The 18862-nt window shown below is 47.9% G+C and overlaps 1 protein-coding gene across 1 annotated transcript in view; it reads right to left on the bottom strand.

Moving 5' to 3' along the window:
- grm7 (glutamate metabotropic receptor 7) overlaps window positions 1–18027 on the bottom strand; it is a 159612-nt gene extending 141585 nt beyond the window's left edge. The window contains exon 1 of the mRNA XM_080892501.1: window positions 17136–18027. Coding sequence (XP_080748627.1) covers window positions 17136–17801 — 666 coding nt within the window. The 5' untranslated portion in view covers window positions 17802–18027. The remainder of the gene's footprint in view (window positions 1–17135) is intronic.
- Between the last annotated feature and the right edge of the window lie 835 nt (window positions 18028–18862).

The following is an 18862-nucleotide window of genomic DNA, read 5'->3' as shown; positions in this document are numbered from 1 at the left end:
GCTGCCGTCGTTCGGTCCAGGAGAAAAGTACAAATCTGGAAATGAACCAACAGCATTTCAAACCTGAATTATCCTGCAAACCAGTTTTCATGTGTTTACACAAAGAGTGGAGCACGTCCCTTCCTGCAGTGTGCATTTGTTTTCCTGCTTGATCAGGAAGCCCTGTGACCGTGAACGTTTTCAGGCCAGTTATTACAGAAAAATGTAAAATGCTGCACAGTGCCCTGCAAAGGCAGTGAGAGCAGAGGTCACAACAGATTACTCTCCAGTTAGACGAGTAATCCTGCCCGATGAAGCGGCGAGGCGTCGCGTCCGCAGGGCCGAATCACGCCAGCGAGATTCATCCATCAGCTCGCAGTGAAAAAGCCCACAAGACAAAATAGACCTGAAGATGGCGCCACGGGAGACGTCGGCGCATCGGCCTGAGCAACATTTCACCACAAGCCTTCGGAGGCGTGCCTCTGAAGGCTCCGGCCGAGGAACGACAGATCATGAAGCATCAACACCGAGAGCAGGCCGCAGAGAGCCAGCACCTCCTCGGCAAGGAACTCCGTCCTCATAAAACGACACGTCCTCAGTGGACGAGCAGAGTCATCTGCTGCAGCAGATCTATGACGGGCTTCCCAGTGACCTCACGGCAGCGATGCAGGTGTCGGTGCGTCACCTGGGCTTCTGCTGGTTGCCATGGTTACCTTACAGTACGTATTTAATAACTGTAAATCGTCCTACGGGACAAACTCTCATTTTTATAGCCTGAATCACAAGATAAGTTCAGTTTAATCATCATGATGTTACAATAATGAAACTCTGGGCAGGATTTTTGAAACTGATGTGAAACATCAACGTCTTAAAATGTAAGTGAACTCCTGAAACAAAGCCTGACGTTATTCACTTTTGATCCTTTTTGATCATCATCGCAGTAACGCGATCAAGACGAATCAATGCAGGCACAGTGAATGAGTGCATTCCTATAAGGCTGCATCCATGTTTGCACGGTTGGTTCAATTTAACCTCGGTGCTTTCAGTGTCTGTTGTGCAGCATCAAACTGCGGCTCTTATGTAAGAAGAAAGAAAGAGCAGCAGACGAAGAAAGAGGTGAAATTATAATGACATCACTGTGTAATGAGCGAGCGAGACAAAGAAGAAACCGGGACTTCAGACGGAGGCGCAGCCACTCTCAGAAATAATGAAATCATTAATTAGAGCACGTAGCCGGGGCTCGGTCCTCCGCGATTGTTCTGCATATCTGTTGGGAGTAATAAAAAAGAAGACAATGGCTTCTGCCGTGCTCTTTTCATTCCTCGTTCGGCATCCTCCGTGCAGATCGACGAGCACAAATTCAGAGGCGGCCGTGAGAGGGTTTAAAGTCTCCGGTGCGCCGTATTGATCCGCAGATTACAGCTTCTCTCCACTGCTGAGGGCAGGGTTGGTGTGGTTCAGCACAGAAGAAGTGGACAACAATAAAAGAAGCAGGAAGCAGAGCAGCTGTGTACCCTGGGCCAAAGAGCTTCAGTGAATCAGTGAAGCGGGTTGAGCCGAGCTGGCAGCTGAGCGCTGAACGCTGGCTGCTTTCATTCCTCCCACGGTGAATCCAAAACAGCTCAGCTAATGGCGAGGACGCCGGGCCTGCGAGGACGGCGGGCCTGCGGGGACGGCGGGCCTGCGAGGACGGCGGGCCTGCGAGGACGGCGGGCCTGCGAGGACGTCGTTTCTCACAGAACGTTCCTCAGAAGAGTAACACAGACTGTGGTTATCCCACCTTTGACCTTTTCAGTGAAAGGTTTCCATTACAGGAACTTCCAGGCCAGTGCACTTGGAGGGATGGACCATCAGTCCAGCTGCTGGGTACGGATGTAGTCGCCAGAAATACTGACCTGATAGTTTATTAATTTACAACAGCTTTAACATCTCACGATCCAACGCTAAACAGAGAGCTGATGTTCTGCTGGACGAACGCTCGCCTGCCGCCGTGTCAGAGACACTGACACGTGTACCCACATCAGGAGGTGTGGATGTTCAATGTTTAACGTACACTTTGATTCATGCAGAACAGTTTTTAAATACACACTCAGCATTAGGCTCTGCTCAGGAGCGTCCCTACAGAGAAGCGTAAGTCCTTGGTTGGAAAGCACAGTTTGGTGTTTGCTCTGAACATCCACCAGCATCCATGCAGGGTGCAGGTACAGGGCACCACCTTTGTGAGCTCGTGCCCAGTGGCCTTCCTTCTGGAGCAGCTGTGCTCGTCATTAGGGCTGGGCCATATTATACCGTTCACGGTAATACCGGTATAATGTTAGGCAACGATAGGAAAATGAAATATCGCGATAGAATACGAGTAAAACGCGCATGCGCAGTGTCTTTGTTTTCATACGCACATGGCCGATTGTTGAGTGAAACCAGAATTGGTTTGTAAAAATGGTGCAACTTCAGTGATGTGGAACTGGTTTGGTGTTTGTCCGTCAGATACACGGCAAAGCACATTTTTTTGCAGAACATGCAAGCGGCCGTCGTTATTGTCGGACTAAGATGCTCTTAAATCTGGGAGTAATCTGGGTCCTAAACCCCGTATGCTTCAGGTCAAACAACACTGCAGCATCACTGAGAGTTAAAAACTGTCTAAATTCTTTCATCTTTAATAAAACGATCAGCATTGCTGCTTTACCAGGTGTAACTATGAAGTTTAACTTCCAGGCATCCATGAAAACAAAATTTATTACATTTAACGGAGTTAGAAGTTAGCAGGAAGCTAGCGGAAATTAGCTCGCTAGTTTCGCTAGTTACCTAAGCATGATATAGCATGTTCTGACTGAGAGATTTCTGAAAAAATTCAAACGTACAGCTCTGCTATCACTTCCAACATAAATGAAGACAGGAAACTAAACAGCAGTGACGTTTGTAGGGTTACTGAAGTTGGGCTAGCTGGTATATAATGATGTGCTACGTGATCGCTAGCGACACAGCTATGTTAGCATAACATAAACAGTGAAGCTGGAGGACGAACACTAACACTTTTCCACTTATAAAAGTTAACGTGAAGGTTCCTGATAGTTAGAGACAAATGCAATCGCATGGCAGGATGCTGTAAACGGACCAAACTTCAGTCAGGAGAACAACTGAGATAATCCATCCACAATACGAGGTTAGTCATTAATATACTGCAACAACATGGGAATAGAGCAGCTGCCAGAGAATTCAACATTAATGAATCAATGGTACAGAAGTGGAGGAAGCAAGAAGAATGAGTTTAATAAAGTTTGATTTATCTGACTGCTTTGTTTCGCTTAATGTGCCTTATAATCCTGTGCACCTTATGGTCCGAAAAATGTGTACTGCACACTGCAGTTTAATGTTGCAAAGCACCTCTTTTTAACTTCAGTGGATATTATACATGGTTATGCTCAGTATATGTCAGCCCATTTCTACTGGAAATGCCTTTTGGTTAAACTTTCAGCAAGGAATTTGCATTTGCACTGTTACATTTTATAAAGCTTTAATGTACATAAAAACAGCTGCTTGTTTAAGTGAAATTAAATGGAAGGTTGTCTTTTTGCACTAGTAATGTTGTGGAGTTGTATTTTGTCTCGCATCAATTATATCGTCAGTTATATCGTTATCGCAAATTTTCAAATATATATCATGATAAATATTTTTGGCCATATCGCCCTGCTCTACTCGTCACGTCTGAGATGTTCGTAGTAACACACGTGATGTTAATGGTCATCTGTTCTTTCGTCTGCCAAAAACATAAACATTAGTAAATAAAAATGCTCCTAACTGGTAAAAAGTGTTCAAATGTCCACATAAAGCAGGGGTGTCAAACTCAAACACACAGTGGGCCAAAATTCAAAACTGGAACAAAGTCGCGGGCTAACATTAATATTTATTGAAATATATTTGTTCCTCCAGATATAAGAATGAATCTTTTCTTATGGACAAGTTTAGCTGAAAAACTGAATATGGAACAAGCAAAGCTTAATACTAAACAATATATATATTAGCTGTATAATGCCAGTAGGCCAGCTCTGATAGTCATTTGGTATGGCTTCGCGGGCCAAATGTAATTAGGCTGCGGGCCAAATTTGGCCCACGGGCCAGAGTTTGACACCTATGACATAAAGCTTCGATGTGAAGCGAACCCAAACAGATCATTGGATGCTGAAAGGTTAGAACCTCATGCAGGAGGCGGGACAAAGTCAATCTGTCGCCGTCATGCTGGCGTCCGGACGCTTTGGGGTATCGGGGCCCAGATGTTTGACACACTGAGCTGAAATGAGTTTTCCCAGCGGTGGTGAAGCAGCAGCAGCGGGTCAGTCGTGACGAGCTGCACGAGCGGCGGACAGTCTCACTGAAACGACCTTGACTCGACAAGCGGGCGAGCTGGCAGCACATCAATCTGCTTCCGCCTTCACTCTGCCAGGAAAACATCGCCTGCTAGAAGTGAGAGGCAGATCTCCGGCCCCGCCCCTCGTGTCCGGAGATCTTTGACTCCTGGAGGACGGATGACGAGCAGCTTGTTGAGCTGACACAAACACCAGCGCAGAGCGGTGTGAGGACACACTTTCCTCACCCTCGTGGCCTTTATACTTCAAGCATTCGTGCGTGATGCTCGGATATCCTTTAATTGCACTACAGCAGGAACTGATCTGACACGCGTTCACTACAGGAAGCTGGTAAAACTTGTGTACTTTTACTGCTGATATATTCCAGCATTAGACTAATTAATTGTTCATTATTCCACTATGAAACCAATGTATTGAACTGTAATTAACTGGCACTACATGTGCTGGTTATAGCTGAATGGTATCCATGGAAACAAGCATCTCGAGGCCCTCCAGTGCAGAAGAAGACCGAACACAGCAGTGACCTCTCTCTGCTTTTTTATACCTTTGACTGAGAGTAATTTGAAAACAATGCACCATAAATACCACGGTGACTTTTTACTGCTGTAAACTGGCAGGAGGCTCCCTGACGGCCAAGAGGCAACAAATCACCTCCGGCCGCCCGCCGCGGCGCTCGCCGCTCACAGTGCTGCGGACACTGGCAGACTCTGATTGGCTTTGTCAGGAGGAGCCAGCGGCTTAAATAATGTTTTAATGTTTTTCACATCAGCTGGTCGGCCACAGCCCTGAACCATCCAACCTCCTCGCTAATCTTCACAGGAAGTTAGTGCGTGTGAAAATCAGAGATCGTCAGCCGCAGGTCCTCTGACATCCAGCAGAGGCAGCAGTGAGTCAGTCCCCATGTTAAAATTAACATGTTTATAGAGATCACGTCTCCCTTCATACTTCACCTGTTTACACTGTGTTAAGGCTTAAGGTTTTACATTATTAGGGGTGTGGCCTCTTTGACAGGTGGACCTACCTGTGGTTGCACTGTTCCTCACATACAGGCATCACCACACAGCAGGAAACCAGATAAAAACACCTGAATGTGATTTCCTGTCTGCAGAATCTGCTTTAAACTTGATTTTACTGATTTTACTGATTTTACTGGTTAATCCAACCAATTTTTCCTTTTCGTTTTTATTTATTTATTTCTCTTTTTTGTACTTGTGGGCTCTGAGGAAGCTCGGTGCACATTCAGTTTAAACGGCTGAGGCAGATCTCACAGCACATGTAAAGGCTGCTCAGTGAAAACTGGATAAAAGCTAAGAGCGGACATGTGAAATGAGGGTTTCTCTGCAGTGAAACACTACAAGGCTTTTATTTTGAAACTGGTACAGACAGCATTGCCTTTGAAACAGCCACACCCTGCGTCAGATGATCCCCGGCCATCTCAATTTCAAAACCTCGCTTCCTTTGGTGCACGCCAAGTGGGCCGACGTTTTTAGATTTACTGCAATATCAGCTGGATTACACTGTCTGTACACATCACTGCAACCGTAACTGAGACTAAGAGAGTCATTTTTCTGTTTGATTCTGGATAAATTAGGAATAATCCAACATCTGTGTTTTATTACTTCAATTTCAGATATTCAACATCATAAGATGGTATTAATGGTAATTTCCATTTTTATATATTTATGCCACAGACCCCTGAACATTTAGCAAAAATTCATCGAATATGCACCCAGCTCTGTGTACTTTAAGAATATTCACGATACGAAAATGTATGAAATTATTACAGAATAAAACAAACAGGCTGATTCTCAGTACGTCTGTTTTGAACTACAGTCCAACATTTTAACTCTATTAATTATCATTCTCTGCTATTCATTTAACATTTTCATGCATTTATTGTGGATTCATTTTCTTGTGGCCCACCAGCAGTACCTACACTGACCACCAGGGTATCATTACTTTAATGGTTTTTGTGCCTTCCTGACTTTAAGTTTATGAATCTAAAGGTTTTTCACCTTCTGGTTACAGAATGGCGACTTTTCAGTCGATGCTTTGCCGGCCTCGGACCTGTTTGGAGGTTATGATGACAGATGAAAGGAAAACTGAGAAAGGAAATGTACTTGTAACCACCAGGTCTTCACTGTCCTGTAGATCCACTGAGGTACCGACTGTACATATTGAAGGAAAACACAGGAACAAGTGTTTAGCTTAAGTCTGTGTTTGAAGAAGTCTGCCCTGTGGTGACAGTTAATTTGCTCAGTTTAAGCCTGGGGATGAAAAACCACTCAGAAGCACTGAACTAAATAGATGTGAGCCCCAACGTGTGCCGATGTGTCATCACTACCAACAAGCTGAAACAAAGCTGTTTAATCCACAGCTGCAGCCGCTAACACAGAGCAGAGCGCGAGCGCCGTCCATGCCCATAGGAGATGTTCTGGCCGTAATAGATGAACCCGCGCGCGTCTCCGAGGGCCCAGTCGAACGCGGCAATTCCTTTATGCTCAGCAAAGATGGCGAGGAGAAAGAGGCTCGGCAAGCAGCTGCGACAGGCTGAGAGGAGGCACAAAGGCCCCGAAATGAGGTGGGAAGCCTCTCCCTCCCCGGGGTCTTGGATTATTAGGACGAGCAGCAGAAGAGACGAGGAGGGGAAACCTGATTGTTTCTCTGCTGCTTCATTCAGGACGTAACCTCGTAACATCCATCAGATCATCATCAACCATCACTTTCACCTGGTTGGAACAGCAAACCGGAAAATACCGAGACAGTATTTCCATTTGAGAGTCTTTTGTATTGCAAGGTGAGGACGCTGAAGCAGAAGAGTCACAGCTGTAAAAGTGCCATCGTTCCATATTTAGACTCAAACCAACCCTGACCCGCACCGACAGTCTGAAATCATTTATTACTTACAGCTCATTTCCTGCACATTTCCACCAAAGCAGAATTAAAGTGACGGCTCACTGAGCTTTCTTATTGTTTCTGTTGCTGCTCCACTTCCAGTCCAACAGTCTGAGTCTTGACCTTGATGTTGGTCATCATGACATCATGTTGCAGTGGCAGCAATGTGGTTTTTTCCCACAGGGATGGTTTCCACTTCACTCCCAGATCAGATTTATAATCTCTCTCCATCAAGTTCGTGGGCTACACGGGTTGCCTCAAAGTTTAACTGAGCACAGAGGAGGTTCCTTTCTGCTGCTGGCGATGGGACGGCAGGACACCTGCTCACCTCAGAGCTCCAGCTCCACCTCTCAGGGAACCACGGCGTCAGACTTGGACACGCTGACTCCCATCCCTCATCCTCCTCGCCCCTGCTAGCGGATGACTGTGGTGGAGTCCAACAGGCACTGAAAAGGTCCGCCTGTGTGCCGGGGACGCCGTCATAGGGATTTTCTTTCGTGTCTGAAAGCAGCTCATTCTTCGGGGAACCTCGACTCAGGCTGATGGACTAAGGTCCAGGTGTTGGTATTCTTAATGGTATGTTATAGTCTCTCACTTCATTAAAAACAATAAATTCATGTTAATGACTCATTAGTCTCACCATTGGTGACGACATTAGCAGCTCTAATGAAGCGGAGCATCCTGCTGTGATGATGGACAACGAGCCCTGCGCAGCTTCAATACCAGAAGCTGTAATAACGCCACAGGATCGTGTTTTCACTGCAGCGCTGCCTCATACTGGCGAAGCCGCTCATTCGTATTCGTTACTCGTGGTCGTTCGCTACAGGGCCAGTTCTCCCAGCGACACGCAACAGAGTCAGCCGACATCAAACCTCTGTTCGTGCAGTCTCAGGAAACTGGAGCTTCCTGTGCGATGAAAGCCTCCACGCTGCGGCTGCTACCTGCCAATCACACCTGCCCGATTTGTTTTGACCTGAAAGAAACTGTCCGTCCTCCCTGCACGCAGACGCAATAAAAGATGGATGCAGCGTGGCCAATGCGGTGTCACTTTAAGGAATCGGCACTCTGCCTGCCGTACTTCAGTGAATATAGGTCAGAGATGCTTTTCCGATACTTCTGTGTCCAAGAGTTGTGAGCCACAGAAAGCAGCAAAGCCTTTTCCCTTCAGACAGATCGGGAACACCCACAGCGAGGGAGCGTCACAAGGATCCGGGTCAGATGCTGGACGCAGTCGGTCAGAACAACGTGACGCACACGTTCACACGGTACAGTCTGCGTAGATCCACGCACAGGTGAAAACCATCAGCTGGTACCGGATTACTGAGATATTTGGACGTTGTCTGACTGTGAGGATGGTGCTACACAGCAGTCACAGCTTCATGCTCCACAGCATAATGAGTGTGCGTCTGACCTGGGCCGAGCGACGGCATTTCTTTGGCTTTGAATGGAGCTCGTTCATGTCGAGCAGTTCAACGTCTCCTCCTGAACCTGGGCGCTAAGCCCTCCTCCTCTCCTACCTGTGCGGCTTCATTCTGAGCCGAGGTCCTTAACTCGCAGCGCGATGATACAACGTGAGTCACCGGGTGATTCATTCAGATCCGACAGAGCCGGCGACGAGTGGCACTCAGCACAATTACTGTTTTCTCTACAGCAGGAATACTCGACGACACTCACATCAGCAAAAAAAACATATGATTACCTCTCTGAAAATGATAAATATCACCACAGTCATGCAGGAAGCAGTTTCCAGCACGCTCTGGTGTTAAATTATGTTTTGGTATAAGCTGAAGGGCTGCCTGTTTACTCTGCTGCTAGATATACGACACATGTAAAAGGAGTGAAGCTGATTTATGGCTGCAGGAAATTTAACGTCTGATGGAATCAGCAGAGGAGACACCAAATGTACAAGAAAAGGCGGGAATACATCAATCAGAAACTCATAGAACTGCATTTATTTAGTCGCTCCTGTGTGCGCGCCGATTTCTCTCACTGAAAGGTGACTTCCTGTCATGTAGGTAAAGGGGCGTGGCTAAAAGGGCTTGCGCTGGCCCCAGTTTGTTCTCATCCATTCATCAAAAGTTTTTACTTTCCTTCAACAACTTCAAATTTCTGCTACAACGTTTCCTTCCGCCTCGAAGGAAACGTTGTCATAGTGATAGTTTCTCAGATGGTGTGGTGTTCAACACCACTTATCCTGTTTAACTAATTATTTACATAATTAGTTATTGATACGCTCCAACCCACAGACTAACTACCTGAAGTCATATTAATGTGAGCAAAAAAAACCCAGTGGAGCTGCTCCTGTTTACTGTAAACACAAACATAAACATGGTATCAACGTGACGCACCACCGCTGTAAAACGGAGCCACCAGAGGCGCCGTCACAGCTCCAGGGCGGCGGCGTTTAAACGCTCGTGCACTGCGGTCGAGCGGTCGTGCAGGGAAAGCTCCACTTTGCACAGTCTGCACCGAGTTTGTTTGATTTCTGTGAAATTCTTTCACATTTTGTAAAATCTCAGTTTCCATTCGTTCCTTCCGTCCTCCTGCTTTGCTGGTGTTGTTACTCGGTGTGTTTTTATGTGTGACGTCTTTACTCATGTTGGGAAACAGACTTTAGTGAACCGGCGGTTCTATGTTAAAATGACCTGTTTTCAAGTATCTTTGTAACTCTGTGTTACCGACATTATACCCATGCGCTCCTTTTGTCCACTTCAGATACTTTGACAGAACTGTTGTGATACTTGTTGTATTTCCCGGCTGCCTGTGGGTCACATGACTCTGACAGACATTTTACTGGATAAACCAACGTCGCTGCTACAAACTGGCAGAAATGTTGTTTGTGACTCAAGAAGACTCGACATCTTTCATGAGGGATACATTTGACATTTCACATATTATAGACCAAGTTATTTACAGAAGTTTAAAAACGTTTCTGGCACAGTGCCATTCACGCTGCATTCTTCTTTGTTGGTATTGAGCGCAGACGAGGCGATACTGCCCCCACAGCTTCCTGTTACAAAAACACAAGACGTGGTTTCAAATACGTCGACATCGTTGCAGGCCTGGTCTTCAGTGAATAAGTGATGGTGACATGAAGCATCGAGGCTCTGGATTAACATCGCGTGTTGTCGTCCGATGCTTTCATGGCACCAAACACATAACTGTGAACAGGCTTTTTGCAGGAATGTCTAAACTTTATGCTTGAAGAAAGCCCGAGTCGTATGTTTCACTGTGATGTTTGGTTCCTTCCTTCTTCCTCGCCGTCCTCTCGGCTGCTTCATCCGGCCGTGGCGATGGTGGAGTCAGCACAGGTGCAGCGAAGGCACGGGCTCGTTAAGTCCCTCTGTCACTGCACATTACGGACTCTACTCCCTCGTTAGCCATAAATTTGAGTGAAACTGAACCCGCTAATAAAAACAAACCAATTTGTCTAATTGGGCGTCATCCCTCGCCCTCCATATGTGTCCGATAATTGTTCTGGTAGGTGGCTTCGATGCTTTCAAAAGATAAATATGTGTTGTTTGTCCCAGCGGCGCTGATAATGGGAGTTAATGGGAGGGACGTAGGCTACAGCTCATTAGCTTCATGCATTGTATTCCAGCTCCAGCACACGTGTCAGAGTTAATGCAGCGAATGGGCTCATTGCAGGAAAACATCGAGAGAAGAAGAACACGACTTCCTCCGTTAAAAGAGCGTTACGTGTTCACGTACATGACGATTAGAGACACACACGCACACCGCTGACGAATGGGAGATCTCTTTATCTGCTGATTTAATATAAAAAACTTAATGTTAATAAGACTTTAACCTTACTGTGTGAATATTATACACACACGATCTGAACCACTATTAACACAGCAGGACTAACCTCACCTCTGTGTTCTTGGCTTCACAGATAAAAACACCTCATTAGCTTCACTTCAGCCGTTTCTTTGCTAATCAGAGTGAAAACCTCCCAAAACCCAGACGTGCGATACTGTGCAGCGCTCTCATCACAGACGGAGAGCAAACAACACGTGGCGGGGTCAAACCACCCACCCTGAGCCACAGCTGCCCGCCTCACAGCACCTTCAGGAGGTGTAAGCTGTTAGCCAGGACTGGGTGTGACCTGTAATCACACTACATTTTTTCCCCAAAGATATTACTGCATTAAATTCAGATTACATTAGTCACAGTGACGATGTTAACTCCATCACAAAGCTTTTTGGGTTATCTGCCTGACAGAAGTCTCAGTTTGTAGATGGACTGGTTCACACTGCTCTTCTACTCCCACACTCAATGCTAGCACTGCACGCTAGCACTGAACGCTAGCACTGCACGCTAGCACTGCACGCTAGCACTGCACGCTGGCACTGAACACTAGCACTGAACACTAGCACTCAACGCTAGCACTTTGTTCTAGACCTAAAAGCCGGACACACACCAGACGCGTATAATTCGTGACTTAAAATATTTTATTATTGCGGCTCAAACTCGATTTAAGCTACATCCACACGTACATGTAAACTGAGATTTTCCATTTATGCTTAAAAAAACAAAGTCAAATGCTGTTGAGAACATGCCAAAGCAACAGGATGCGATATAATCATAAACATGTAGAAATGTTGGCCAATCAGAGGTCTAGAAGTCTGGGAGGGAAAGAGTAAACAAAGATGGCGCACAGAAGCAGTCTGACAGTAACTGCGTGTGTCTATGTAAGCGTGTAAAAACTGCACATAGTAAGATTAACAGCAACAGTGTCTCTATCTGCCATCGTAGAAATCATCTCATGTAAACAATGACGTGGCGCACACCTTTGATGTTGAGCGACTAAATCTCAGTTTTCCTCGTCTGCACGTAAACACAAAAACTGAGTTTTTAAACATCTCTGTTTTCAGTGATCCAAAACGGCGTTTACATGTGGACGAAAGACCCAAACGCATAGAAGAAGCTGCGATTTCAAAAATACCCATGTACGTGTGGATGTAGCCTTATTCACACGTGAATGCAAAGACCTGACCAATGACATCACTGCATTTGGCACCAGCGCTGAATACACAGGGGCGTGGAAATAGTAATCACAGGCGTCTCTCTGAACAGATCACGACTGACCTCCTGCTGTGGGTGGATCAACTCTGCTCAGGTTCGGTTTAACGTCTTGTTCTTGTCACGTGATGGCGTTTGTCTCCGCCCATCAGAGAGCCCCAAACATGAACTTTAGCGAGGAGAGTTTAACCCTGAACCTCCGTCTTCTCTCTGCTGATGTGTTTGTATAAATATGTTAATGAGAACACACTGCCCTACATGTTCTGTAAAAGTTTCTGGCTCTGCTGTGACCTCCGAGCCACCAGAGGGGGGCAGCAGTCCAGGGAGCGAGGCCTTAATGTGTCTGTGATGTGACTCTGGTGCCAACTAGGCCATTTAGGAACATCAGGGGTTTAATGAAGTGGAAACAGCTGTGGAACAGATGACTTTTCCATCACAGGCAAAATAATTACCCTCTCGATAATTCGAACAGAGGGGGTCAGACCGTCCCTCCTCCGTCTGACTCATTTACCTTCAGCTAAACCTGCAGAAATGCGTCCCTGACAACAGAGACGTCAATGGTTTAAATTCATTTGATTCCTCTTAAACTGCTCACCAAATATTTTCCTTGAGCAACATTTAACTGAAAAATTAAAAAGCATTTCTGTTTATCTTCATATGACTCCAAACTTGATGTCGAGCCAGTTTTTTAGCATCTCCCAAAAAAACATTTTCATGCTGTGTGCTGTGAAATGTCTGAGATAGAAGAAACACTTTGTGCTCCCACTGAGAATCAGCTTTTCAGCGTCTGTTATTAAAAACATCCTGAGCTCGGGCCCATTAAGTTCTTTTCAAAATCTGTTTTCAACTGGTGGAGGTTTGGCCGGCCTGAGAGCCAAAGCTCTGAAAAGCTTACAGAAGTTACTAAGCTGTGAAACTGTGCCTCACAAAGAAACACGTCCAACGCACGCCAAAACATTATCAGCGGGCCCAGTTTCACTGCGGTAGCAGACTCTGTGATCGATATTATCAACAGAAGTGAGAGCTTGGTGGAGACGGCGTGACGGAGTGTGACATGAACAGCACGTTGGCGTTCATGTCCTTAAAGCACCTTAAAGACTGAACGACGTTTGAAAAAAGGCTCAAAGCTTCACAAATCCAACAAAGCAGCGTTACATCAGCGTGCTACAAGCCGTCTGTCCACGGCTCGTGGAGCTGCACGGTTATTATAACAGCTTACTGTTCATCATATAAGGCTTAATATGAATCTGCACTCTCTTGCTGGTGTATACGTACACGATACTTCATGTTATTGACCACAAACAGCACGGTGTCGTGCTCCAACAGCGGATGGGTGACCAACCAGCTTTGACAGGACGCCAGACGCCATTTCACTAAAAACCAAACAAGGCCTCCTTCACACATTCAAGTATCACCAGCCCATCTGAAACCACATCATCGACCGCCGTTTACAATAACCATAAACTCACAGGACGCTTGTGTGTTTTAAAAGCTTGAGGTGAGGTCATGCTTTAAAGACAGCGCCACGAGCTGATGATGACCTTTCCAGATCCAGACCGACAGACACCTAACAGATGTTCCTGAGGTGCAACGTTAAACAGTCCACTTTCACCAAATCCCTCCAGCCCACCTGAGTGCGAGCTGCCGAGTCTGGGCACAAAACTTTGAACCTGATTTGTTGTTCGCCATCATGGCGCCGAGGCTTCTCCCTCCTTGCACCAGCATTGCTAACGCTAATGGCTGGAGAGCACAGCTCAGCCACAATTAGAATGGTTGCTTTGAAGACCAGGCGTGTGACCACTCACAGTCACTCGGGATACATGTCTGCATTCAATAATCAGACTGTGGTTATTTGCAAGAGCGGCTGCAGTCAGCCTGAGTCAGACCGCGACTGTTTGGAGACAGGTTGCCTCCCGTCAGGTGACCTGTGCAGTCACCGTGTGACTGAAAGCATTCACCCGGAGGCTGAATCTCTCACAACGTCTGGGTGAACAGTTAGTTGCTGTAACTACTTGCAGTTGGTCGCCAGCAGAAAAAATGACCATCGACCGACCGCCAGTTGTTCCTAGTCGTGCTGTCCAGCGTGACCGAACCGTCAACCTGCTCACAAGGAAATTTACACTCACAACAGCTAAAAGAGACAATAGCCGTCATAAACACATCATCAGATCAGCTGTTTGATCTGGACCGCAGGGCAGGTTTCAAACCTGCAACCTTGGTTTGGCTCAAACAGAAAAGTCAAGAAGATCAAATGACCCAGATTACAGAAAAGGATTCAGAGTTGACAAGTAAACGGCTTAAAACAGGTTAGCGCTACACAACAAACACAACTAATGGTGCTTCACCTCGTAACTCAGCTGACCTCCAGGACAGACCAGCTCAAGAAGAAAGATGGCCTCTCGTCTCATTTGCTGCTCTTCCTCACACAACCCTCCAATTATACGGGTTTATGTGGCACTAGGAGCACACTAGCTTAGTGCCCCGAGGCTGGGTTTGTGGCTATCAGCTAACATCATCGTGTGCATCAGCAAGGTTAACATTTATGCTAACTCTTTAGCATCAGCTAACTCATGTGCAATATCCCATTTGCCTTCCCCAAACACATGTCAACAGTCACATTACTGTGAAGATTTCCTTATCAGATCAGATCAGAATCAGAATCAGAATACTTTATTGATCCCTGGGGGAAATTATTTTTTGTTACAGTGCTCCATTTTAAACCAACATTAAGACAAGACAGACAATACGCTAACTAAGAATAGTACAATATATACATATACATACATACATACATACATAAGTCACTTATAAATAAATATTTGGAAAAGAAACATGTGTAGCTGTAGCAGCAAACAGTGTGTTAAGTGGATGCGTTGTACAGGGAGATGGCCACAGGCAGGAATGATTTCCTGTGTCGTTCAGTGGTGCTTTTCGGTAATCTCAGTCTCTCACTGAACGAGCTCCTGTGACTGACCAACATGTCATGGAGTGGGTGGGAGGTGTTATCCAACATTGTCTTTATCTTGGACAGCATCCGCCTCTCCGACACCACCTTGAGGGAGTCCAGCTCCATCCCCACAACATTGCTGGCCTTACGGATTAGTTTATTAAGTCTGTTGGCATCTGCGACCCTCAGCCTGCTCCCCCAGCATGCAACAGCATAGAGGATCGCACTGGCCACCACAGACTCATAGAAAATCCTCAGCATTTTCTGGCAGATGTTGAAGGACCTCAGTCGCCTCAAAAAATAGAGACGACTCTGGCCCTTCCTGTAAAGTGCTGTGGTGTTTTTAGCCCAGTTTTTATCTATTCACAAGTGTGTACACACACACACACACACACACACACACACATAAATAAATATATATATATACATCACACATACATAGACCAATCGGTGTGAAGGGCAGGGAGATGCAGGCAGATCAGCAGGACAATCCTCGGCTCAGACTTTCAGGAGTAAAAAAGTCTTTAAGCATTTAAACTACAAGCTGAAGTTTGGATGAATTCATGCAGCTCGGTGTTGCCGGGAGCTGAATCACATACAGCCACACAGATTATAGCAGCAGTAACACAGTGACACACACAGCAGGGTGAAGTGGATTTACAACGTCTTTAAGACGGAACGTCGATGGTCCTGAAGACCTCTAACACAACACGAGCAGATACAGAGAGGCGGGCTTAAAGTGATACACCTGGAAATACAGGCAGATCGCCTGAGCAGCGCTCGATGGAGACGGTGGTTTGTACAACAGGCAGACCCAGCCCTCCCTCTCTCATCAGCTCACACTGATCTGAGCTCAACTCCATCCTCACAATCCAAAAACCCTCCTCATTAAATCTCTGCACGTCCGCTGGCTGCCCCTCGCCTCTCATCCCTTCAGCAAACACGGACACAGCAGGTGTTTTCAGAAAAATCCTCCATTTAAAGCACCTCAGCTCATCCAGTCAGAAATCACTGAACCCACTGCGACACATTCAGACCCGGCACAGCTGTCAGCTTCTGTCACGTCTGCTCCAAACGCCAGGCACTTCTTCTTCGCTGGTGTTTTTCTTACAGCCTCGTTGACCTTTTCCTTCTAACAGCTGCTCGTCCGTTTCCCTTTCACCTGCGGGGCTTCTGCTACCGACCTGACCAACCACACCATCCGAACCCGGGGATCACAGCCAGCTGAAGGCGCCACCAGACCCCCGATGCCCCTCTCAGGTTAGGGCAGTGAGAGAATTCAAACAGAGGGGGTCAGAGTTAGCGTGGCAGTAAAACCAGATGATCAGGGTTAACCCTGTGAGGACCAAGACCCCCCTCAGCCTGTCCTGGGGAGGAAAACAAAGGCCAGGATGTGGTTTTTCATGCACTGAACGTTTGTGTGGTTTGCCTCCTGGATTTGTCAGCCTCCAGCTCTTCTTACACATTTCTCACCTTTTTGAACACCAAAAATTCTCTCATGACAAAAACTTTAAAAGTCTTTCTTATTTAGCACGCGATTCAATCAAACCCCACCCAAGAGGGAGCTCAGTGATCACCTCTGTTTCAAAACCCAGCAACACACACACACACACACACACACACACACACACACACACACACACACACACACACACACACACACACACCGAGAGTGCAGCAGCAGATAAACCTGAAACACAAACACACTAAAGATTGATTGAACAGCTCGAGGAACACGACCAGAACCTGCATCATTAACATGATCCAGAAACCAGCGCGCGCGCGCACAGCTTCACCTGCACGACTCAATCCAGCAGAAACGTGTTCTTCTGTCTGCAGGAGTCATTACACTCTGACACACTCACACTGTGGGTTTATGAGGGAGATGTGTGTGTGCGTCTCTGCGCAGGTGTGACACTGACTCATACCTGGAACAGGCGCAGGATGTTGGCCACCATGATGGACACGGAGCTGGCCGAGGCCCCGATGACCCCCACCACCTTCTCGGGCTTCACGAACACCGGAGGTTCCCCGTTGGTGCACCTCACGTCCGACGTGTCCTTCTGGATGAGCGCCTGCACGAACGTCAGCGACTGCTCCAGTGCGTACGTGTCCCGCGAGCAGGTGTCCAGGATCCGCGCGCCCAGCGTGACGTTGGGCAGAAGCTCATCGTCGCCGTTGATCTGGTCCAGCGCGTACATCATGGCCTCCAGCCGGTGGATGCCGTTCTCCTTCTTGATGTCCCCGCACGGCGTCCCCGGGACCCCCCTGGCGTGGACCGGGAAAAGCCCCCCCAGCGTCACGTCGCCCTCCACGCGGATGGAGTGCGGCGCGTAAATCTCCTGGGAGCCCGCAAGGTCCAGGAACGCGTGGAGTATCCACAGCACGCGGAGGGGCAGGCCGGAGCGCCCGCCCATGCCGGCGCCGGGGTCCGTGCGGTCACGCAGCGGGAAAACGCAGGAGCGCGAGGAGGCGCGAGGGGACTGTTCTCGGGACAGGTCCGTAAATCCGGCGGCTCGTGGCCGGCCCGCGCCCCGCAGAGAGAGCACCCGCTCACCGGCACAGCTGGGATCCCGCGCGAGGAGCCACGGCATCCGCGCCGCGCGAGCCTGCCGCTTGTTGCACGAGTACCATCCCGGCCCCGCGAGCCCCAACACTCCGGTAACTCCTCGGTAACTCCTCTGGTAACGGCAGCCCGCCGCCCACGCGCGGCTCTGATGTCACAGCCCGTGACGATAGACCGCTCCGATAACTGCGCCGTGCACACCTGTCTGCGGGCTCGCGCACTCCGTGGAGGCTCCCGGGCTTCTGCGCACAAAGTGGCCGAAAAAGATCAAAGAGAGGCGGCGAGAGGAGTCGACACGAGCCGAGGAGAGGAGCTCTGCGCGCGCGGTCCTCACGGTCCACCAGCCCCCTCTCTCTATCTCTCTTTCTCTCTCGCTCGTGCTCTCTCTCGCTCATCCACGCACGCGCGCTCACGCCGCCCACGCGCGTTTGTGTAATTATCAGCGCAGGGCTTGTGCTGCCAAAACAAGCCGAACAAACAGCCTGCGCGTGCTCCGGCTCACGGACCGTTACCGTGAACGGGAGCGTGAGGCTCGGTGCCCGCTTCCTCCCGTTGTGTCCTCAGAAACTCACGTTAAAATCACGTTTCCCGCTTCCGGGCATCCAGGTAACTTCAGCCAAACTCCGGGTCTTACCGCCACCGTAACTCGTTACACATCAACAGGTGTGACAGAAGCGCCTAAGAACCAGTTAGTTCTCCGCGTAAATGGCGTCATCATTCCCGAAGATCCCTCGGACCTGTGCGCGCGGACAGCAGCAGCCTCTGGTGTCCTCGCGCTTCTCTGACGAGCCGCATTGTCCGCTTTTTGGTGGAAATGACGAGTTTCAGCTGTAACGTGTGAAACAGAGAACAGAACCAAACCTGCGTGTAAAACATCCAATCATCTAATATCTGATTAGAAACGTCACGGCTTCAAACAGGCGCAGCTTTATTAACACAGCAGCTCCTTTACAGACACAACAGCGCAGAGACGCGTTCAGTCAGAGCGTCTAATACTCACCTGCTGCACACACACACACTCACAGACGCACACACACTCACACAGATACACGAACACAGACAGAGACACACTCACATACTTGTACTGTG

Source organism: Rhamphochromis sp. 'chilingali', assembly GCF_963969265.1.
Source record: "Rhamphochromis sp. 'chilingali' genome assembly, chromosome: 9".
NCBI classification, from domain to species: Eukaryota; Metazoa; Chordata; class Actinopteri; order Cichliformes; family Cichlidae; genus Rhamphochromis; species Rhamphochromis sp. 'chilingali'.
Note: the sequence above shows the minus strand (reverse complement) of the source record. Positions and strands in the feature narration are given on the sequence as shown.